Source organism: Globicephala melas, chromosome 6, assembly GCF_963455315.2.
Source record: "Globicephala melas chromosome 6, mGloMel1.2, whole genome shotgun sequence".
In the NCBI taxonomy this organism is placed as follows: domain Eukaryota; kingdom Metazoa; phylum Chordata; class Mammalia; order Artiodactyla; family Delphinidae; genus Globicephala; species Globicephala melas.
In genome coordinates this window covers 17601291-17625317 of record NC_083319.1, presented here as the reverse complement: position 1 = coordinate 17625317, position 24027 = coordinate 17601291, and the positions used below count along the sequence as shown (strand labels likewise).

Here is a 24027-nt window from a genome sequence, read left to right as displayed (position 1 = left end):
GCTGCATCAGCAGGCGGACTCTCAACCACTGCGCCACCAGGGAAGCCCTATTTTTGTTTTTGTTTTGTTTTGATGTCTTGAACGGGAAATAGATCTAAAACTACAGAGTTCCTTACATTTAGGTCTTTAATCCATTTTGAGTTTATTTTTTGTATGGTGTTAGGAAGTGTTTCGTTCTTTTATATGTATCTATCCAGTTTTCCCAGCACAACTTATTGAAGAGGCTGCCTTTTCTCCATTGTATATTTTTGCCTACGTTGTCAAAGATAAGGTGACTATATGTGTGTGGGTTTATCTCTGGGCTTTCTATCCTGTTCCATTGATCTGTATTTCTGTTTTTGTGCCAGTACCATACTGTCTTGATTACTGTAGCTTTGTAGTATAGTCTGAAGTCAGGGAGCCTGATTCCTCTAGCTCCATTTTTCTTTCTCAAGATTGCTTTGGCTATTCGGGATCTTTTGTGTTTCCATACAAATTGTAAAAATTTTTGTTCTAGTTCTGTGAAAAATGCCATTGGTATTTTGATAGGGATTGCACGGAATCTGTAGATTGCTTTGCGTAGTATAGTCATTTTCACAATGTTGATTCTTCCAATCCAAGAATGTGGTATATCTCTCCATCTGTTTGTGTTGTCTTTAATTTCTTTCATCAGTGTCTTATAGTTTTCTGCATATAGGTCTATTGCATCCTTAGGTAGTTTTATTCCTAGGTATTTTACTCTTTTTGTTGCAATGGTAAATGGGATTGTTCCCTTAATTTCTCTTTCTGATTTTTTGTTGTTAGTGTATAGGAATGCAAGAGATTTCTGTGTATTAATTTTGTATCCTGCAACTTTACTAAATTCATTGATTAGCTCTAGTAGTTTTCTGGTGGCATCTTTGGGATTTTCTATGTATAGTATCATGTCATCTGCAAACAGTGACAGTTTTACTTCTTCTATTCCAGTTTGGATTCCTTTTATTTCTTTTTCTTCTCTGAGTGCCATGGCTAGGACTTCCAAAACTATGTTGGATAATAGTGGTGAGAGTGGGCACCTTTGTCTTGTTCCTGATCAAGAGGAAATGCTTTCAGTTTTTCACCACTGAGAATAATGTTTGCTGTGGGTTTGTCATATATATTAATCTCCAAAATATACAAGCAGCTCATGCAACTCAATATCAAAAAAAACATACAACCCAATCAAAAAATGGGCAGAAGACCTGTATAGACATTTCTCCAAAGAAGACATACAGATGGCCAAGAAACACATAAAAAGATGCTCAACATCACTAATTATTAGAGAAATGCAAATGAAAACCACAATGAGGTATCACCTCACACCAGACAGAATGGCCACCATCAAAAAATCTACAAACAATAAATGCCAGGGAGGGTGTGGAGAAAAGGGAATCCTCCTGCACTGTGGGTGGGAATGTAAATTGATACAGCCACTATGGAGAACAGTATGGAGGTTCCTTAAAAAACTAAAAACAAAACTACCATATGACCCAGCAATCCCACTATTGGGCATATACCCTGAGAAAAACATAATTCAAAAAGATTCATGTGCTCCAATGTTCATTGCAGCTCTATAACAATAGCCAGGACATGGAAGCAACCTAAATGTCCATCGACAGATGAATGAATAAAGAAGATATGACATATATATATATATATATATATATATATATATATAATGGAATATTACTCAGCCATAAAAAGGAATGAAATTGGGTCATTTGTAGTGATATGGATGAACCTAGAGTCTGTCATACAGAGTGAAGTAAATGAGGAAGAGAAAAAGAAATATTGTATATTAATGCATATATATGGAATCTAGAAAAATTGTACTGATGAACCTACTTGCAGGGCAGGAAAAGAGACGCAGATGTAGAGAATGGACTTGTGGACACAGGGAGGGAAGGGGAGGGTGGGATGTAGAGAGAGAGTAGCACTGACATATATACACTGCCACGTGTAAAATAGATAGCTAGTAGGAAGCTGCTGTATAGCACAGGGAGCTCACCTCGGTGCTCTGTGATGATCTAGAGAGGCGGGATGGGGGTGGGTTGGGAGGGAGGCTCAAGACGGAGGGTATATATACATATGGTTGATTCACTTTGTTCTACAGCAGAAACTAACACGACATTGTAATGCAATTATACTCCAATAAATTTTTAAAAAACAGAGAAATAAAGAAAAAAATAAAAACACAGAGTTCCCACTCCTTGTTGGATACTGTGACAAAATTTGGAGGCTATCAAGGTGGAGGAGAGAGACCCTGCCTGAAAGTAGTGTTGCAGGATAACTAGACAGTTACTACAGACCATCATCAAGGTTGTGGTGAAGATGAAACAGGGAGCTTTGGAGGCACAGAGCTGGGGCCCTTGTCTCCCCTGCAAAGTCAAGGTGGTCACATCTTAGCTGAACATTTAAGCACTAGGAAGCAGCAGCTAGGTGGAGTGAAGGGAAAAGAGGATTTAGATGACAGGAAAGGAATGGCTGTAGAGGAAAAAAAAGAGAACCTGGGCCTTCAGGAAACAGCCATTTCATTTGGCTGGAGTGCTAACGAGACAGGAAACGAGCAAAGATGAGGCTGAAAGTATTTTTTGGCTCTCACATTCTACAATTTAGAAAATTGCCAAGCTGGCTGCTTTGCCATGTGCCACATGGCCACTGTGTGCCCTCACCCCTGCACCTACGTTCTCTCTTGAGGCAGAAGCTGCCATTGTTAATTGTTTCCATATTTCAAATGTGACACCAGCTCCAATCACTGGGCCCCTGGGCCTCCCTTCCAGCCTCTGCTTCCATGGCAGCCTGCATGCCCGGCACGTTAATGCTGCATTGGAGTCTCTTCAGGAAATGGCCACCCCCGGAGCCTTCACACTCTCCGGTCACGTCAGCACCTGTGTGAGGGCCAGGACTGATCACTCTCTCCATTCTCCATCCTGGCCCGAAGACTGTGGTGAGACTTCACCTGAAATATTACTCAAATGATTCAAACCTTCAAGAGCGCAGCCTTAAGAGATCTGGCAAATTAATTTTGCTCACATAGCACAGTGACATCTCTTACTAATAATTTCCAACCAGGTAGGATTTGTAAAGGTCCTAAGACTGTGTGTTCTTCAAAGTTCCTTGTATTTTTCTTTCCTTCTTTTCTACAAACATAACCAAGAGGTGCGCACCTGATTCTTGATCTCACATAGGAAAGTTGGTGCGTGAGCAGAATACTAATAATAGCTAGCTTTTGGGTGTGTTTACCACGGCCAGGCTCTTGCATTTAACAACCACTTAATCCCCAGGGTCCCGGTCTGATTCCCGGTGCATTAGCATCCCTGTTTTTCCGAAGACGAAGTAGCATCATAGGGAAGGTGGAGTTAGGACTTGAACCCATGCACTCTGCCGTTGGTGTTCATGCACTTCACAGCTTGGCACATACTTTTATTTTGATGTCTGCGGTCACCAGCCTCTAAGGGATCCCAGGAGGCAGATGTCAAGTAGTCTTTGACTCCTTTCCCTCTTTGGCTTCTCCTTGCAATGAGCTGCTAAGTTTCCTTGCTCTCGTTCCATAGGACTCCCTTATCTTCACTCTCACTTCTAATGCCCTTGTTCAGACATTACCATATAGACTAAATGTAACAGCCCCCTAATAAATTGCTTGCCTTCTGTCTTGGGCCCTCAGACTCACCTTCTACACTGTGGTCAGTCTGTCCACAGATCTGTATTGAACCCTGACTGTGTACTGGAGACTCCACAAGAACAAGACAGCTACAGTCTTAGCTCTTAGGGGTTTAAAGCAGCATTATCAGGGGTACTGTTTCCCAAGTCTCAACGATGTGCTGAGCCCTTGTCAAGTGCTTCATGTACAATCATTTGATTGCCCTTTGAGGTGGTTTACTGTCATCATCCCCCTTTCAAAGATGAGTAAACAAGGGCTTAGAAATTAAATAACTAGCTCAATGCTTCATGACTAGGAAATATCAGAGCCAGGTATTGAACTCAGGGAGTGTGCATCTACAGCTCAGACTCTTAACCAAATTAGACATCAAATAAGCAAGTGTGAATGTGCTGAGTGCAAAACAGAAAAGTTCAGGATCATTTACGAGGGAGACTAACCTAGACTAGGAGAGAGTGATGAAGATGATAATGTCAATAAAAACAAGCATTACCCAGTGTTTAGTGCTTGCCAAACATTCTACTAAATACTAGAGAGATATTATCTCATTTAAATTTCCTAAGAGGAAGCTATTATTATTATGTCCACTCCACAGATTAAGAAACACACCGGAGGGTTAAGTAACATTTGTAATATCAAATAACTATTAGTAAGTCATGGAACCAGCAGTTGAGCCCAGATACATCGGACTCTACAGCCCGAACTCTGAATTGCCATACTGCATTGTCTTTTAAGCAACTACCTTACTTATACTCCCTTGATTAACACCCTTTCGCGGGGGCTTCCCTGGTGGCGCAGTGGTTGAGAGTCTGCCTGTTAATGCAGGGACACGGGTTCGAGCCCTGGTCTGGGAGGATCCCACATGCTGCGGAGCAACTGGGCCCGTGAGCCACAACTATTGAGCCTGCGTGTCTGGAGCCTCTGCTCCGCAACAAGAGAGGCCGCGATAGTGAGAGGCCCACGCACCGCGATGAAAAGTGGTCCCCGCTCGCCACAACCAGAGAAAGCCCTCGCACAGAAACGAAGACCCAACACAGCATAAATAAATTAATTAATTAATAAACTCCTACCCCCAACATCTTCTTTAAAAAAAAAAAAAAAAACAAAAACCCTTTAGCGGCTTTGTGACCCCCGACCACCTCCACGGTAAAAGCCCAACACAGAGACCCTTGCTCTTCTCATCTGCTCCTCCTTTTAGTCCCGTTCAAGCCCCACAGAGCCGCAGATGCTCTGGATGCTGTCTGCTCCTGCCGCACCTTCGCTCTTACTGTCCCTTCTGCCTGGAAGGTCATCCTTCTTGTCTTCACTCTCTCTCATCATCTCCAACAAAGCAGAGAGTCTCACTTCCAATCCCTGTCCATCCAGCTTCCTCCGATGGGACAAATCCAAGGCAAATTAAAGCCTCTAGCTCCTTGAAGCTTTACCCATATCTGGCCAGTGGAAAATACCAGGCTTCCCTGGCAATCTTGCTGACTCTTTTTTTTTTTTTTAATTTTATTTATTTTTTTATACAGCGGGTTCTTATTAGTCATCCATTTTATACACATCAGTGTATACATGTCAATCCCAATCGCCCAATTCATCCCACCGCCACCGCCCAGCCCCCGCGGCTTTCCCCCCTTGGTGTCCATACGTTTGTTCTCTACAACTGTATCTCTATTTCTGCCTTTGCTGACTCTTAACTATATGCCCCTCCTGGTCCAGATTATGATCTGCCTTCTAGTGTTGTCTTTTGCTTTATAGGTATCCAATCACTTTAAATAACAAGTGAAATCCCTTTGAGGGCATGCTTAGCATTTACTGAGCACCTGTTATAGGCTATTTTCATACCGCTTTCTATTTCAACCTCATCAACGCCCTGTGAAGTAGAGGCGAAGAGCTGTACTTTTATAGATGGTGAAATTGATGGTTCAGAGAAGTGAGGTGACTCATCCAAGATCCATAGTTAGTAAGTGGAGGAGTGCAGATTCGTACTGGAGGTTTTCTGCTCCTAAATCTCCTGTTCTTTCCCCTATCTCACACTCCCTTAGTGCAGATAAGTATCTGAGTGAGTTCTAGAGTATGAGTCCTGGCACTGAGCAGACACTCAGCAGTGTCAGCTGACGGTCTTGATGGATGGATTCATTGATAAAGTCCAAATGAGAATCAGGGTGAAAGCAGGGGAGGGAAGACATGGAAAGTTCAGGGGGTGGTCCGGGCTCTGGGAATAATTCCAAGTAAGGGTGAGATGCCCAGGGACTTTAGCAGAGCTCCAGGAAGTTGCCAACAGCAGCCAAAAAAACAAAAAACAAAACAAAACACAACAAAAAAACAAGGATGTGCAGCTGCAGATATATTTGGGTCGGATAACTCGGAGGCGTGGCTAGGGAAGAAAGCCAAACAGCAAGGCTCTGCTGGGTACCACAGGCCGGGAGTGGGGAGGGGGAAGGGGGGAGGAATGAGCAGGGGGAGGTGGAGAAGCAGGAGGGATACACAGGTTTTAATTATTCCTCCCATCTCATCACTTCCTTCTGAATATGATGCATCCTCCCCCTCCCGTGCTCTTGCTGGCATCCGAGATGTTCAAGGTCCCTCAGCAGCTGAAGCTGCTGCAGTTAAAGACTGAGAGGCATCTTTCCCACCATGGCCCAGCTCCCCACCACTTTCTGTTTCATCCCAGCAGCCCTGGGAGCCTGCGGTCCCTGCACAAGCTTGGCTGTGATCCTTCTAAGCATTCTTCAAATGGCAACTTGTGGGCTGTGAAAGGTTTGCTCAGCTGCCTCTGCTCCCAAGATCCTCGCTCAGGGGCTGCCTAGCCACAGACTGTCCCAGACAAGAGTCAGAAAGCAGAGGACTGAGGATGCTAATGGAATGACTGCATAAATACTCCGGAGGTCACATACCTAATGGGATGAGTAAAGAGGGACTCTGAGCCCCAGTATTTCTCATTCTACTGTTAAAATGTTAGGCCAGGGAGGAATTTTAGGACCATCTTGTTCCCTTTCCCACATTTTACAATGAAAAAATCTGGAAAAAGCCTGGAGAAGTAGAGATTTGCCCCAAGTCAGGGTGAATTTGTGGCAGAGGTAGAACCTGATCTTGTCATTGAATAATTCTCTGTCTACTACATCCTGTGGCCACTAATTTGAAATGATTCTGCTCAACCTGTTCCTGCCTGTGTGACATTGAGGTGGTCCAATAAACTCCCTCAGCTTTAGTTTCCCTTAAATTTAAAATGGAGAAAATGCCTGGATCTACCACATGTGGTAATAGAATTAAATGAGGTAATGCTTTGCAAAGCACTCAGCACGGGGCCTGGCACGTAGCAATATTCTGTAAATGTTACCAATTCACAGTGTTGTTATTATCACAGTTACCAGGAGGCTTGAGCAGCAGGGTCTATAGGGATGCAGTGAAAAGTGTCCATGATCGCTCTGGAAAGCCTGTGTCATCCTCACCCACCTCCAGGGAAGCACCGGTGGCTCTAAGACCCAACTCAGGTAGCACCTCCTGAAGACATCCTCTCCTTAGCACCACAAACCATCTCCAGCTTGGGGTACTTGGCTGTTCCTCCCCTATTTTCCCATAGCACACACTGCACAGCCCGTTAAGACTCTTACCACACGTGTTTCCTATTTCATCTGCTTGGTAGTGTCTTACTACCACCAAACTGGGGGAGGCCAGAGATACTGTTTCTTCCATATCTGCATCCCTGAGCATCAAAGCATGCCACAGAGAAGGCGATGTGCTATATTTGCTGACCACAGGAAGGAGGGAGGAAGGAAGGGAAGTAACAGGAACTAGATATGAATCAAGAAGTGGTGATATTATTCATGAATTTTTAACTATTTAATTTCTTCCTTGGGGCCAAGCTAAGCCTCTCTAAAATTGTACCTTCTTCTTACCTGGCCATACCCGATAAGACCTCTTCTCAACGTCTTTGTCTTCAAAAATAATAAAACACTGAACAAACAGAAAGGGAAAAGCACAACGTTCTCATCATCAGAGCTATTCTCACAGCTGGCCAAGTGCATGCACACTCATCAGCCCCACTCACACTCAGCTGAGGCAAGGAGTATCAACACTGCTTTTGGAAAGAAAAGTGAGAAGCGGGGGGTGAATTAATATTGCCAAGGTCAGAAAACTAGAAATCAGAAGAAGCGGGAGTAGAACTCACACCCGCTGCGTCACAGATCAGTGCGCCTGACCTCTGTACCACGTGCCCTTCTCTATCCCAGCCCTGCACCACTGCCTCAACCCCACACCACTCTGCAAACACCAAGCCAACCATGATGGCATATCTAACTCCATAGTCCTGAGCTCCATCCCATCAAAGCTCCCACCTGCCATTCTCTCCTCCTAGTCAAAAAGTCAAAGTGGGCTTCTGCTCACAACAGCAGAATTATTAACGAGAATAAATGAAATTCCCCTACCCCCCTGCAGCCATCCTCTGCCTCTAGTTCCTACTAATATATTTTTGGACTTGATCTGCTATCAAAACACAGAAATTAGTCTCCAAATTTGGATGTCAAACTCAGTTATACCTTTTGTTAAGAAGGGAAATTAGTAACAATGCAACCTGGTAGGAAGCCAGGTGAACACCATAGCACAAAGTGCCGTTAAACATCGCAACTGAAATGGCTGCTGTGACATCCTGAAAAGCCTGAACGCGTTCAGCTGCTTAGAATGGTTTTCCGGGGTTTGTTCTCCCCTCAAGCCCCCTGTCACTTTTAACCTGGGGATCAGTTACTCTTTAAGGAAGCTTGAAGCATTTTTTCCTTCCATGGTTCTGTGGACTTAGACTTTTCTAATGAAGAGATTTGAGGGGGAAAAAAAAAACAACAGAATCCACTCTAGGGGCTCTCCACAGCTCCCAGCACCAGCTCCAGGCCATTGCTTAGCAAGCTGTCCATTAAGTACAAGAAGAGGGAGAAGGGAACATGTTTTCACAGTTTATAATTATATTACCAGTTTCATTACAGATCTCATTTTAATTCTGACTGAAACCTAGGCTTGACTTCTCCTGCACTCCCTCACGTATAGTTATTACATCTGGGTTGGAGTTCAACCTATTCTTCCTGATTTCAGCATATTAATATGGTTTATTGGTATTTCACTGCCACCTCCCCCCTGGGTGTACTGAACCTCAGCTCAATTTATATTTTCCCCTCTTCCTGGGCTCTGGGATAAGGCTCGTTTCATTTTGGTGTTGGAGGTGGAGAGATGTGAGTTTAATTGGAGTTTCTTATCTTTGGGGATGGGAACAAAAACCTTGGGAAGTGAAGTCAGTCATAAGAAGAGGAGGCAGCCTCAGATTTCTTGCACCGTCATTCCCCAGAATGTATCTTCTTAGGGCATCTGCATCCACCTGCCTGCCCTTTCTCCCTTCACTCATTTCACAGTCATAATTTATTATATGTCTACTGAGTCAGAACCTTCGTTAGGCTTCACAGTAGTTTAGGGTATGAATAAACTGTGGCTTTGCTCTTGAGGAAATTACAGACTAGCTATTAAAATCATTTTATTTATTTATTTATTTTCATTCAACCAAAGCTTTGGGGGCACTCTCTTTTAGGTGCTGTCCCAAGTTCTGAATATAATGTTCAAAACAAACAAATATTATGTCTATCTTTAAGGAGCTCGCAACCTAGTGGGAGAGCTCAACATTAACTAGATAAGACTGTAATCACAAATAGAAATGAGTGCGATCAAGGAATAGAGCAGAGCTCAAGGAGAAAGAATAGTTATGGGCCCAACAGAGACTGGGAAATGAAAGGGGAGGTCAACCACTGTACGGTGAATGGAATTTGTACCGAAGAAACTGAGGAAGTGGGGAGAAATTTTCCGAGAGTAAGAAGGACATGTGCAGAGGCCCTGAGGCAGGAGACAGCCAAGGATATTTAAGAAAACAATGTAAAGAAACTGGTATAAGGTGAGGTTAGAGAGGCAGGCAGGGGCCTGATCTTGCTGGGACTTAAAGGCCATGTTAAAGAGTTCAATCTTTATAATAAGTACAATAAGAAGTATTTGAGGGCTTCCCTGGTGGCGCAGTGGTTGAGAGTCCGCCTGCCGATGCAGGGGACATGGGTTCGTGCCCCGGTCTGGGAAGATCCCATATGCCGCGGAGCAGCTCGGCCTGTGAGCCATGGCTGCTGAGCCTGCGCGTCCGGAGCCTGTGCTCCGCAACGGGAGAGGCCACAACAGTGAGAGGCCCGCGTACCCCCAAAAAAAAGAAGAAGTATTTGAACAGATTTATGGGAGGATGCAACATGTTGAGATTTTTCATTTTAAAAGATTGTTCTGTTTGCAATGTCAAGAAAAGACTGGAGAGGCGCTTGATTTAATGCAGGAGGCCAGTTCTTCGGACTATGTCAGTTGTTCCAGTGACACATACCTAACAATAACAGTGATGGAAATTAGACCGTGGGGTTATTAGAAAGACACAAATACAGTTCTACATAATTTTCAAGGAAGGAGAGATTATTTCTGATGGGCGTTTCCTTTGAAGAAGTTTTGGGGGTTTTGTTGAAGAAGGTTTTCTGGAGAAAGGAGAAAATTAAGTTAGGTCTTAGACATGGGTAGGATTGCAATACATAGAAATGAGGTAATACAAAGCCAGGCAGTCTATCTGTCTAAATAGTATTAAGTGCGTGCAAAGGAGTTAAGAATGGAAAAGGGAGAGGTCATACCGTAGAGCACTTCTATACCTGAACATGTTTCATGGTGCTCAAAAGTCTGAAATAAAAACCGAACATTTTAAAACAAAGCTCCAGATGATTCCAGAGAGCAAGATATCCAAGGAGCTACTCTTTTTAGGCAGTATCCTGGTGGTTTGTGACCAAGCAGTCACCTTCAGTGTGGTGTCACTTCCACTTCTAAGAATTGAAAATACTCCTCCCATGTATTCAAATCACTGCAAACTTGCTCTGAAGCCACTTATGAACCTCATTCCTTATTAACAGCACAGCCACACACTGGCTCACTCTCTTGGGTTGAAAGACATAAAGTAGGGGTGCAAGCAAATAAATGTAGAACAAGATTCATCGGATATCATTTTGTGTTCAAAAGCAGCTACACATGTGGCATATTAATGAACCAGGCCATCCTAATGATGAACATTTCCACTTGAGGATTTCATAGGCTGGTAAGGAATCCATAATCCCCAATTCCTCAGTCCTAGGGAATAGAGAAGACTTGAATACACCTTAGTCCAACCCAAAAGTCAAGGCTAACACATTAGCTTGACCTTAACAAACAGATATTTTGGCATAGATGTTTATGCAATGAGCATATCAACATAAAGAACACCGTCTGTGCTTGGGTAGCAGGGTGTATTTAGTCAAGAGACATCACTGGCCATAACCCATTCCTGGGGCTCACTCCATTTCTGAGCCTAGGCAAAGAATGGGTGATACTCACGGATGAGGAAGTAAAGAATAAACAAACATACTCTAAAGGTCCTAAAAATTTAAGTGTTTTAAAAATGTATAGTCTGATAAAATGGCTCTGATGCAAAATGTTTTGTACCCTAGCCAAACACATTCCTTCACTCTTCTTCTACGGCTTCATAGAAATAAATGTGGTCATCTATTTTCAGGAAACTCCCTATGATGGGGAACTCATTACCTTGCAAGGACCCCCTTCCAATATTGAAAAAGTATTATCACAACTACTAACATGTATATGATTTATTGAGCCATTACTAGGTCTCAGGTACTGAGCTGAAAGCCTTATGAGCATTTCATTTATTCTTCACAACAGCTCTAGGAGATACGTACTGCTATAATCCCCCACTTTATACATGAGACTAAAGCTTAGAAAGGGAAGACATTTTCAGATTAAGACTCAATCTTCTCCCATCTCTGACCACCCTCCTCACCCATATGGCTCTAATTTTGCTTCCTGGGGACTTCCAGAACAAGCCTGCTCCCTTTTCAAGACAAATGATAATTATCATCGTCAATTTTGTGGAAGCATGGGACATGGAAAAAACTTGGATGAGAGGTTCAGGTAGTCTTGGGTTTTCATACCTTGCTTCACTTCTGTGTGTTAATCTGGCCAAATCACTTAACATCTCCAAAAACTACCTTCCATTTATGCAAAAAGACGATGCTAAATCCTGCCTCAGAGTTCTGATATGAGCATTATATTAGTAACTCCATGTAAAGTGTTTTGAACACTGCCATATTCATAACAGATATGCTCAATAATTCTAAGCTCACTTTTTGTCTAAGTTCCTTCAACTCTTCTTATAGTATGATTTTCCTCCACCCTTTCCTTAAGGGGTTTTTAGGTATTGACAATGTTTTTCCAATCCCTTGGCTGCAATTCCTTTATTTTGGATGCCTTCCAATATATCACTGACCTTCTGTGCTTCTTAAAGCACAACTACCAGAACAAAATGGAACAGAGAACTCTAGGTATAGTGTTATCTATCTACACTGGGGTGGAACCATTTCACCCATTTAACCTAGACAACTTATTCCTTTAAATGTTGTCTCTTCTACTGGCTTACTATAGGGCCAGGACATTTGGTGAATATGTCCTGACATATTATACAATGGGAGCCTCAAGGGATGAAGAAACTAACATCTCAACTCATATGAGCTTTTAATGTTAACCAATAACCATTCATCAATAATGCTACCTGTAGGGCAATTTGGGTGAAGCCCAAATCCATGCGATGAGAGCTGCCTTGTTATAAAACTCATATTGGACCATTCACATGGTATTCAGTGCTATAGGCAATCACTGGAATTGCCATAAGGCAGCTCCATTAATACAGCATTGATCAAGCGTAAGATGGAAGAAACCAAAGCCCCTATCAGGGCTCCAAGAGATCGCAAGGAGTTGTTAATCTGTTAGATGAAAGGAAAGTAACACGTAAAGAGAGACTGATGCAGCTCTCAAACTTCTGTTAAGGGATCACCTCAAGTTCTTATTGAGAATATTAATACTTGGGCTCTACTCCTAGAAAAGGGGTCTCCATTTTCTGTTGGGAGAAAGGAATGAGCAATGCACAGAGATTATCCACCCACAAGAGGCACTGGGATTGTGCTGTGGAAGGTCTGCTTGCCGAGAACTATTAGACAGCTGTCCACCTGACTTCAGGTGTTAGTTGCTTTCTGGATTCCTGAAGATCCCCCTAAATTGTGTCTCTAATCTTGTATATTCCATGGTTATTTCCAATTTTTCTGACTTCTGTGCATCCTCTGCCTTAGTTCTCCTTCACTCGGTCTCCCCTTTCTGCTTAGACATCTGGTAGAAGAATCCCACAGAACTTTTCATAATTCTGCTTTAATTTAGGGCCTGTTCATTCATTCAACACATACTTATTGAGCATCCATCACAGGCCATGTGGTGTGTTTGTCACCAGGGATATTCTTGCCTCACAGACATTCCAGTCTAGAGGCAGAAGCAGACAAGTCTACATGTAGCTATAAAGCTTTAAGTTTATGACAGAGATCAGAATACGAATTACCAGGAAAGGGCACCTTTTAATTTACCACATGTTTGTCTATCCTTGGAAGCCACCACAGTAGTTTTACAGTTTTCTTGGGTAATCCTTTGATTTTGCTATTTCCCACCTACTTGCTATCTAAAAATCTGATAAATACGGAATTGTAGGCTTCACAATAATCCTATGAGATAGGTATTATTATCATTCCCATTTTATAGACGCCGAGATTGCGACTCAGAGAGGTAAATAATTCACTTGGCTACGGAAGTGGCAGGTAATAGGGCAAGCATTTGAATTTTGTTTGTATTATTCTATAGTCTCTGATGTCAGCCATTAATCATGACCCTGACCAAGTTACTTAGCCTCTTAGGAGCTCCATTTCTACATGCGTGAAAATAAATGTTCAAAATGTGGATGTCTCTAAGACCTAACATTCTACAATTAATGAATAGTGACTGGTGGTGATAAAAAGTAAGTTCACATGCCTCCAACAATGGTCAAACTTTGCCCTATTGGTTTTCATCACTCTTACTCTCCCATCCCATGTTCCAGCCACACCCAGGTCCTGGCAATTTTTCCAGTCCCAAGCTCCATGAGCCTACGTGCCTAGCTGCTGCAGTAAATTTTGTCCCTTCTACTTCTGCTATGCTTCTGCCATTTCACATTCCCATATTTTCCTGTCTTATGTGCACATACGATTTGATAGGGATGAACCAAAAGTCTTCTGCTTTGGTCAAAAAATCAACTGAGTGCATATAAGATGAGAAATACTAAACTTACTTGCAGTTCAATTGAAAATTGGAAATAAAAATTAAAATATAAAGTTAGCTAGTGATTATAACAGAAGAGAAATAGACTCACAGATATAGAGAACAAACTTGTGCTTACCAGAGGGGAAAGGGAAGGTGGGAGGGGCAAGACTGGGGTAGGGGATTAAGAGGTACAAACTACTACATATAAAATAAATAAGCTACAAAGATATATAGTACGACACAGGAAATATAGCCAGTATTTTACAATAACTATAAATGGAATATAGTCTTTAAGATTTGTGCAAAATATGTTGTATACCTGAAACTTATATAATATGGCACATCAACTATACCTCAATAAAAATATAATTGAAAAAAAATTTAAAGTAGGGGCTAGTTCACTATGGTGAAGTAGGAGTAAACACAGGATGCTTTAGTATAAGTCTAGGAGAGAAAGGAGGTGAAAGTTCCACTCTGCACAGAACATACTGAAGGGATTGGTGCTAAGTTGTGAACATTGTATCTTAAAAAATTAGAGATAAAATCAAGTTGCATTAAAATATGGCTGACATATATAAAGGATCTCAAAAACACCTGATACATATCCAATGGGAAAAAGATTTTAAAAAATAATAATGGTACTAATATGGTGCTAGAAGGGTGGTTATCCCTGGGATGGGATTCACTGGGAGGGGGCATAAGGAAGCTGAAGGTGTTGGAAATGTTTTATGTTTGATCTGGGTGAACTCACGTAAAAATTCATTAAGCTGCATACTTAATATTTCTTCTTTATTATAGTTATGGTAACTTTCAATACATTTAAAAATAATAATACTAATAAGGACTTACTGTATAACACAGGGAATTCTACTCAATATTCTGTAATAACCTATATGTGAAAAGAATCTGAAAAAAGAATGAGCATGTGTGTATATATATATATAATGTATATATGTATTCACTTTGTTGTACACCTGAAACTAACACAGCTTTGTAAATCAACTGTACTCCAATAAAAACTAATAATAAAAAAGAAGATGTGGTACATATATACAACGGAATACTACCCAGCCATAAAAAAGAAGGAAATAATGCCATTTGTAGCAACATGGATGAAACTAGAGATGATCACACTAAATGAAGTCAGAAAGAGAAAGACAAACATCATATGTTATCACTTATATGTGGAATCTGAAATATGGCACAAATGAACCTATCTACAAAACATAAACAGACTCATGGACATAGAGAACAGACCGGTGGTTGCCAAGGGGGAGGGGGGAGGAGGGGAGGGATGGAATGGGAGGTTGGGGTTAGCAGTTGTAAGCTATTATACATAGAATGGATAAACAACCAGGTCCTACCGTATATCACAGGAAACTATATTCAATATCCTAAGATAAACCGTAATGGAAAAGAATACAAAAATGTATATATATGTATAACCGAATCACTTTGCTGCACAGCAGAAATTAACACAACATCGTAAATCAACTACACGTCAATAAAAAAAAAAATTCTTCCCCAAAATGGATACATTTCTGTCATTTGTAATGTATGTAAAGGAAAAGTTATAATATATGTAAATTGTAAAAATAAATAAATAAATAATAATGCCAAGCATTTGGGGAAACACATCACATTCTGCTGGAGTATATAAACTGGAACAATTTTCTGGAGGGCACTTTAGCAATAGATATCAAGCACCTTAATCAGCTTCTTGGACCATGCTTTGCGAATGAGTATAGCAACTACAGTGTCTCATTAATTCAAACTAATTGGGTGAGGAGTAAATGGTAGGATATAACATGCTTGTAAAGGACATTTACAGCGAAAGAGATATGAGTATAATCCAGGACACTTAGGAAGTTCCAAAAAAGCTCATACAGTCTTCTTTGTCGTATTTTTTAAATAGGAAAGACTATTTTGGGGGACGGGGAGGTATTTTTAGTTAGGCATAGGATGCACACGCATGATAAGAAAACAGTAGGTTCTCTGAAGTAGCTCAATCTTTCTGCACGCACATTGGAATTCTTTCTTTATTAACAAACCTTACCCTTGCCCATGGAAAAAAAGCAGTCTTTAGTTCCATTCAAATAATCCAGGATTTTCAGAGATAAGGACCTCTTAAGGTCTTTGGATGCTCTCTCTCTTTTTTAGTAATATAATTCTGAGGTTGGGCCACGCATGGGGAATATTGGAGCACACAGGGGTGCAAGGTGCCGAGTAGATGTGGGGCATCTCCGACGCTCAGCTCTTACCGTCTGCAATGAAGTGCTCGGGCACATGCAGAGTCACCTTCACAGTGAGTGGACAGGACATCTGACTGCCACACACCATGGCCAGGATGCAGGAGCTCACAGCGATCAGCATCAGGGCCGTCTTGTTCACTGGGCTTTTCAGCAAACCTAGTAACATAAACACACACAAAGATACATAAGTCCATGAGGTGAGGAAACAGGAATAGCATGGAATTTGGGAATTCTGTTGTTTTACAAATGAGAAGCTGGAAAAAGAAACCACATTTTCCAACCTCTGTGCTTGTAGCGACAGCTCAGTGGTCCCCTTTTGGGTCTTTGTTTAACTCTCTGCAAAATTGGCTTATTTATCCCTTTTGGTATAGACGAAAAGAAAAAAACTTCCTCAAAATTGTGGCAATTCTTACTCTTCCCCTCTCAATTAGGTTGGTCATGTTTGATAATATTTAGAAGATACTAAACTTTCTACTCACTTTAGAAGCAACCGAGAAGATACTGTGTTGTTGAATTCATAGAGCCTAGGGAAAGGAGCATGGGCTTTGGAGTTTGACCATCTGGGTTCAAATTTGGCCTTCAGCCCTCATTGGCTGTGTGACCTGTTTCAATTTCTGAAACTCGGTTTTCTTATGTGCACGATGAGGATAATAACAGACAGCTCACAGGTGGTTGTGATGATCATGTGTGTGGCATAGTGTATATACAATGTCTGCCATCTAGAAGGGTTTCACGGACTTTGAGGCCAATCATTTCAAGTTAATTTCCCAAGCATCTACTGATGACCTCCTAGGTGAGACACACATAGAGCAGAATAAGAATAGTTCTTGCTCTGCAGGAGCTTACAGGCTAGGGGGCAAAGGTGGACTTATCCACAGCTAATTAGAATCCAAGGCAAGTTGTGCTAAGAGCTAGTAGAGAGGGCACAAGGGGAGTTTTGCCTGGGAAAATTAAAGACAATTTCACGGTCACAGTACAATGAGTAGATTGGATCTGCCTGGCAAGGAGAGTGCTGGGCCAGCAAAGAAATTCTAAGGACTATATCCTGAGCCCCCAACGAGTCTCATTATTTGGCTTTACTATTCACATCTAATGTCAAGGCTTTGATTAACACGTCTAGAACAATGCTTCCCAAATTTCTATTATCCACTCTGCTCTTATTTGGAGCAAACCTTTATTCCCAAACCTCCCGGACATCTCTCTCTGAATATCCCATGAGTATGACAAAACAACATGTTCAAAACTGGATGCATTACCATCTCCTTAAATCCTCTTCTTCCTCCTTCTCCTGGGCTCCCCTAAGTATTGAAAGCACTGCCATTTAAACTGGCCAGAAACCTAGATGTCAACTTTCAGTCTTCTCTCTTCCTCCTTTATAGCAACTAAACAGCATGCAGTCCCGTGTACTCTATGTCCTTAGCATTTTCACCTCTTACCCCTGATCTCTTCTATTGTCTGTTTGCTTGTGAGATGAGGGAGGTGTAGGCACATCTTCCCATCTAGCTCCATGGTGGAACCCCCTGAGCTGTTATAGAGCAACTGGCCACAGGATGTGGTCCACACTGATTAGCCTGGCATCTGAGGCCTTCACAGTGCGTCCCTACATTCATCCTCCTTGCTGCTCTCTCCTACCCAGCCCACGAGCTGGCAGGGCTGCATCACTGCAGTGATGCCAAAGTGAGCGCTCTTCATCATGTTAATATTAGCATAGGAGCTATTTCTTTTGCATAGAAATCCACTTGTTTCCTTGTTTCCCGTCACTCACTGAGATTAATCATAAGTGTAAATCCCTCTCCCTCTAGGGAGAAAGACTGCCTACATTTGTTATGCTTCCTAAAATATCTTATTCAAACACTAGAATCTAGTAACTTGATGGTAAATTCCTTCAGGGCAGGCACTGCGTCTTCGGCTCACCACTGTATCGCAATGCCTACCACAGTGTCTGCAATGTGGTAGCATCTCAGTAAATGCATCATATCTTCCAGAAGGGCTAATAAGTATATTAGCAACCAGACACAGGCACGGAACTGTCAAAAATCATGCCAAGCATAGACAACCAACACTCCCAGATAAATGGACCCTAAAGGAACAGGAGCCCCTGACAGCCCACTTTTAGATTTTTGTACGGATACCTATTTTTCTTAATAATCAGTGAGCTGCTTGAGGGAAGGGATCCCATCTTTACCATCATTATGTCTCTCCTGCCAGGTTCATTGCTCAGAACCTTAAATTGCTTAATTTAAGAATAGGGGCTTTGTGGACAGCTGACAGGAGGCCCGTCTCCTCAGGATCTGCTGGGTCTTTGGCTACTGGAACACGCAGGGCTGAGTCCATGCTGATGGCCCGGGCTTCAGGACAACCAGGGGTCGAGTCCACACTAACGGAAGTTGGGTCTCCTCAGGACCCACTGGGGCTTCAGCTTTGGGAAACTGTGGGGTCCAGTTCTCTCTCACAGGACCCTGGTCTCCTCAGGACCTGCCGGGAGGTGATGTTGTTAAGGGAAAAAGGGTAATCGTAAGACCCAAGACATGGTAGCTATTAATATACTCCTCCCACGGTGCCTCTTAATATCATGTGGACTCCTACAAGGGAAATAAGTATCACAGCTTTGGTTGAACTTTGTCTGGTCGTGTGGCTGACACGGTCTTGGTGCTCCAGCCAGGTGTCAGGCCTGAGTTTCTGAGGTGGGAGAGCCAAATTGAGGACACTGGTCAACCAGAGACCTCCCAGCCCCACATAACATCAAACGGCGAAAGTTTTCCCAGAGATCTCCATCTCAACGCTAAGACCCAGCTCCACTCAACGACCAGCAAGCTACAGTGCTGGACACCCTATGCCAAACAACTAGCAAGACAAGAACACAACCCCACCCATTAGCAGAGAGGCTGCCTAAAATCATAATAAGGCCACAGACACCCCAAAATACACCACCAGACGTGGACCTGCCCACCAGAAAGACAAGATCCAGCCTCATCCACCAGAACACAGGCATTACTCCCCTCCACCAGGAAGCCTACACAACCCACTGAACCAACCTTAGCCACTGGGGACAGACACCAAAAATAACGGGAACTACAAACCTGCAGGTTTCAAAAAGGAGACCCCAGGCACAGAAAGTTAAGAAAAATGAGAAAACAGAAAAACACAGCAGATGAAGGAGCAAGATAAAAACCTACCAGACCTAACAAATGAAGAGGTAATAGGCAGTCTACCTGAAAAAGAATTCAGAGTAATGATAGCAAGGCTGATACAAAATCTTGGAACTAGAATGGAGAAACTACAAGAAATGTTTAACAAGGACCTAGAAGAACTAAAGAGCAAACAAACAATGATAAACAAGACAATAAATGAAATTAAAAGTTCTCTGGTAGGAATCAACAACAGAATAACGGAGGCAGAAGAACGGATAAGTGACCTGGAAGACAGAATGGTGGAATTCACTGCTGCACAAGAGAATAAACAAAAAAGAATGAAAAGAAATGAAGACAGCCTAAGAGACCTCTGGGACAACATTAAATGCAACAACATTCGCATTATAGGGGTCCCAGAAGGAGAAGAGAGAGAGAAAGGACCAGAGAAAATATTTGAAGATATTATCGGTGAAAACTTCCTTAACATGGGAAAGGAAATAGCCACCCAAGTCCAGGAAGCGCAGAGAGTCCCATACAGGATAAACCCAAGGAGAAACACGCCAAGACACATAGTAATCAAACTGGCAAAACTTAAAGACAAAGAAAAATTATTGAAAGCAGCAAGGGAAAAACAACAAATAACATACAAGGGGACTCCCATAAGGTTAACAGCTGATTTCTCAGCAGAAACTCTACAAGCCAGAAGGGAGTGGCATGATATACATAAAGTGATGAAAGGGAAGAACCTACTACCAAGATTACTCTACCCAACAAGGATCTCATTCAGATTTGATGGAGAAATTAAAACCTTTACAGACAATCAAAAGTTAAGAGAATTCAGCACCACCAAACCAGCTCTACAACAAATGCTAAAGGAATTTCTCTAAGTGGGAAACACAAGAGAAGAAAAGGACCTATAAAAACAAACCCAAAACGATTAAGAAAATGGTCATAGGAACATACATACAAATAATTACCTTAAACGTGAATGGATTAAATGCTCCAACCAAAAGACACAGGCTTGCTGAATGGATACAAAAACAAGACGCATATATATGCTGTCTACAAGAGACCCACTTCAGACCTAGGGACACATACAGACTGAAAGTGAGGGGATGGAAAAAGATATTCCATGCAAATGAAAATCAGAAGAAAGCTGGAGTAGCAATACTCATATCAGACAAAATAGACTTTAAAATACAAGAGACAGTGTTACAAGAGACAAGGAGGACACTACATAATGATGAAGGGATCAATCCAAGAAGAAGATATAACAATTGTAAATATTTATGCACTCAACATAGGAGCACCTCAATACATAAGGCAAATGCTAACAGCCATACAAGGGGAAATCGGCAGTACACAATAACAGTAGGGGACTTTAACACCCCACTTTCACCAATGGACAGATCATCCAAAATGAAAATAAACAGTAAACACAAGCTTTAAATGATACATTAAACAAGATGGATTTAATTGATACATATAGGACATTCCATCCAAAATCAACAGAATACACATTTTTCTCAAGTGCTCAAGGAATATTCTCCAGGATAGATCATATCTTGGGTCACAAATCAAGCCTTGGTAAATTTAAGAAAGTTGAAATCGTATCAAGTATGCTTTCTAACCACAACGGTATGAGACTAGGTATCAATTACAGAAAAAAACCTGTAAAAATTACAAACACACAGAGGCTAAACAATACACTACTAAATAACCAAGAGATCACTGAAGAAATCAAAAAGGAAATCAAAAAATACCTAGAGACAAATGACAATGAAAACACCAAAACCCAAAACCTATGGGATGAAGCAAAAGCAGTTCTAAGAGGGAAGTTTATAGCAATACAATTCTACCTCAAGAAACAAGAAACATCTCAAATAAACAACCTAACGTTACACCTAAAGCAATTAGAGAAAGAAGAACAAAAGAACCCCAAACTTAGCAGAAGGAAAGAAATCCTAAAGATCAGATCAGAAATAAATGAAAAAGAAATGAAGGAAACTATAGCAAAGATCAATAAAACTAAAAGCTGGTTCTTTGAGAAGATAAACAAAATTGATAAACCATTAGCCAGAATCATCAAGAAAAAAAGGGAGAAGAGTCAATTCAATAGAATTAGAAATGAAAATGGAGAAGTAACAACTGACACTGCAGAAGTACAAAGGATCATGAGACATTACTACAAGCAACTATATGCCAATAAAATGGACAACCTGGAAGTAACGGACAAATTCTTAGAAAAGCACAACCTTCTAAGACTGAACCAGGAAGAAATAGAAAATATAAACAGACCAATCACAAGAAATGAAATTAAAACTGTGATTAAAAATCTTCCAACACACAAAAGCCCAGGACCAGACGGCTTCACGGGTAAATCCAATCAAACATTAAGAGAAGAGCGAACACCTATCCTTTTGAAACTCTTCCAAATATAACAGAGGGAGGAACACTCCCAAACTCATTCTACGAGGCCACCATCACCCTGATACCAAAACCAGACAAAGATGTCACAAAAAAAGAAAACTACAGGCCAGTATCACTGATAAACATAGATGCAAAAATCCTCAACAAAATACTAGCAAACAGAATCCAACAGCACATGAAAAGGATCATATACCATGATCAAGTAGGGTTTATCCCAGGAATGCAAGGATTCTTCAATATAGGCAAAGCAATCAATGTGATACACCATATTAACAAACTGAAGGATAAAAACCATATGATAATATCAGTAGGTACAGAAAAAGCTTTTGACAAAATTCAACAGCCATTTATGATAAAAACCCTCTACAAAACAGGCGGAGAGAGAAACTACCTCAACATAATAAAGGCCATATATGACAAACCAACAGCCAACATCGTTCTCAATGGTGAAAAACTGAAACCATTTCCACTATGATCAGTAACAAGACAAGGTTGCCCACTCTCACCACTATTATTCTACATAGTTTTGGAAGTTTTAGCCATAGCAATCAGAGAAGAAAAAGAAATAAAAGGAATCCAAACTGGAAAAGAAGAAGTAAAGCTTTCACTGTTTGCAGATGACATGATACTATACATAGAGAATCCTAAAGATGCTACCAGAAAACTACTAGAGATAATCAATGAATTTGGTAAAGTTGCAGGATACAAAATTAATGCACAGAAACCTCTGGCATTCCTATACACTAATGATGAAAAATCTGAAAGAGAAATTAAGGAAACAATCCCATTTACCACTGCAGCAAAAATAATAAAATACCTAGGAATAAATTTACCTATGGAGACACAAGACCTGTATGCAAAAAACTATAAGACACTGATGAAAGAAATTAAAGATGATACAAACAGATGGAGAGATATACCATGTTCTTGGATTGGCAGAATCAACACTGTGAAAGGACTATACTACCCAAAGCAATCTACAGATTCAGTGCAATCCCTATCAAACTACCAATGGTATTTTTCACGGAACTAGAACAAAAATCTCACAATTTGTATTGAAACACAAAAGACCCCGAATAGCCAAAGCAATCTTGAGAAAGAAAAATGGAGCTGGAAGAATCAGGCTCCCTGACTTCAGACTATATTAGAAAGCTACAGCAATCAAGACAGTATGGTACTGGCACAAAAACAGAAATATAGATCAACGGAACAGGATAGAAAGCCCAGAGATTAACCCACGCATATACGGTTACCTTATCTTTGATAAAGAAGGCAAGAATATATAGTGGAGAAAAGACAGCCTCTTCAATAAGTGGTGCTTGGAAAACTGGACAGCTACATGTAAAAGAATGAGATTAGAACACTCCATCACACCATACACAAAAATAAACTCAAAATGAATTAAAGACCTAAATGTAAGGCCAGACATTATAAAACTCTTAGAGGAAAACATAGGCAGAACACTCTATGACATAAATCACAGCAAGATCCTTTCTGAGAAATGGAAATAAAAACAAAAATAAACAAATGGGACCTAATGAAACTTAAAAGCTTTTGCACAGCAAAGGAAAACATAAACAAGATGAAAAGACAACCTCCAGAATGGGAGAAAATATTTGCAAATGAAGCAACTGACATAGGATTAATCTCCAAAATTTACAAGCAGTTCATGCAGCTCAATATGGAAAAAACAAACAACCCAATCCAAAAATGGGCAGGAGACCTAAATAGACATTTCTCCAAAGAAGATATACAGGTTGCCAACAAACACATGAATGGATGCTCAACATCACTAATCACTAGAGAAATGCACATCAAAACCACAATGAGGTATCACCTCACACCGGTCAGATTGGCCGTCATCAAAAATCTACAAACAATAAATGCTGGAGAGGGTGTGGAGAAAAGGGAACCCTCTTGCACTGTTGGTGAGAATGTAAATTGATACAGCCACTATGGAGAACAGTATGGAGGTTCCTTAAAAAACTAAAAATAGAACTACCATACGACCCAGCAATCCCACTACTGGGCATATACTCTGAGAAAACCATAATTCCAAAAGAGTCATGTACCACAATGTTCGTTGCAGCTCTATTTACAATAGCGAGGACATGGAAGCAACCTAAGCATCCATCATCGGATGAATGGATAAAGAAGATGTGGCACATATAAAATGGAATATTACTGAGCCATAAAAAGAAACGATACTGAGTTTTTTGTAGTGAGGTGGATGGACCTAGAGACTGCCATACAGAGTGAAATAAGAGAAAAACAAATACCATATGCCAACACATATATATGGAATCTAAAAAAAAAAAGGAAAAAAAAAGGTTCTGAAGATCCTAGGGGCACGACAGGGATAAAGATG

General features: G+C 41.2%; 1 protein-coding gene across 5 annotated transcripts in view; it reads right to left on the bottom strand.

Annotated features, from left to right (window-relative positions):
- The window catches only part of ASTN2 (astrotactin 2), a 907765-nt gene that overhangs the window by 514566 nt on the left and 369172 nt on the right, over positions 1–24027 (bottom strand). For all 5 annotated transcript variants that reach the window (XM_060300567.1, XM_060300563.1, XM_060300564.1 and 2 more), the window contains one exon: positions 16108–16254. In XM_060300567.1, coding sequence (XP_060156550.1) covers positions 16108–16254 — 147 coding nt within the window. The remainder of the gene's footprint in view (positions 1–16107; positions 16255–24027) is intronic.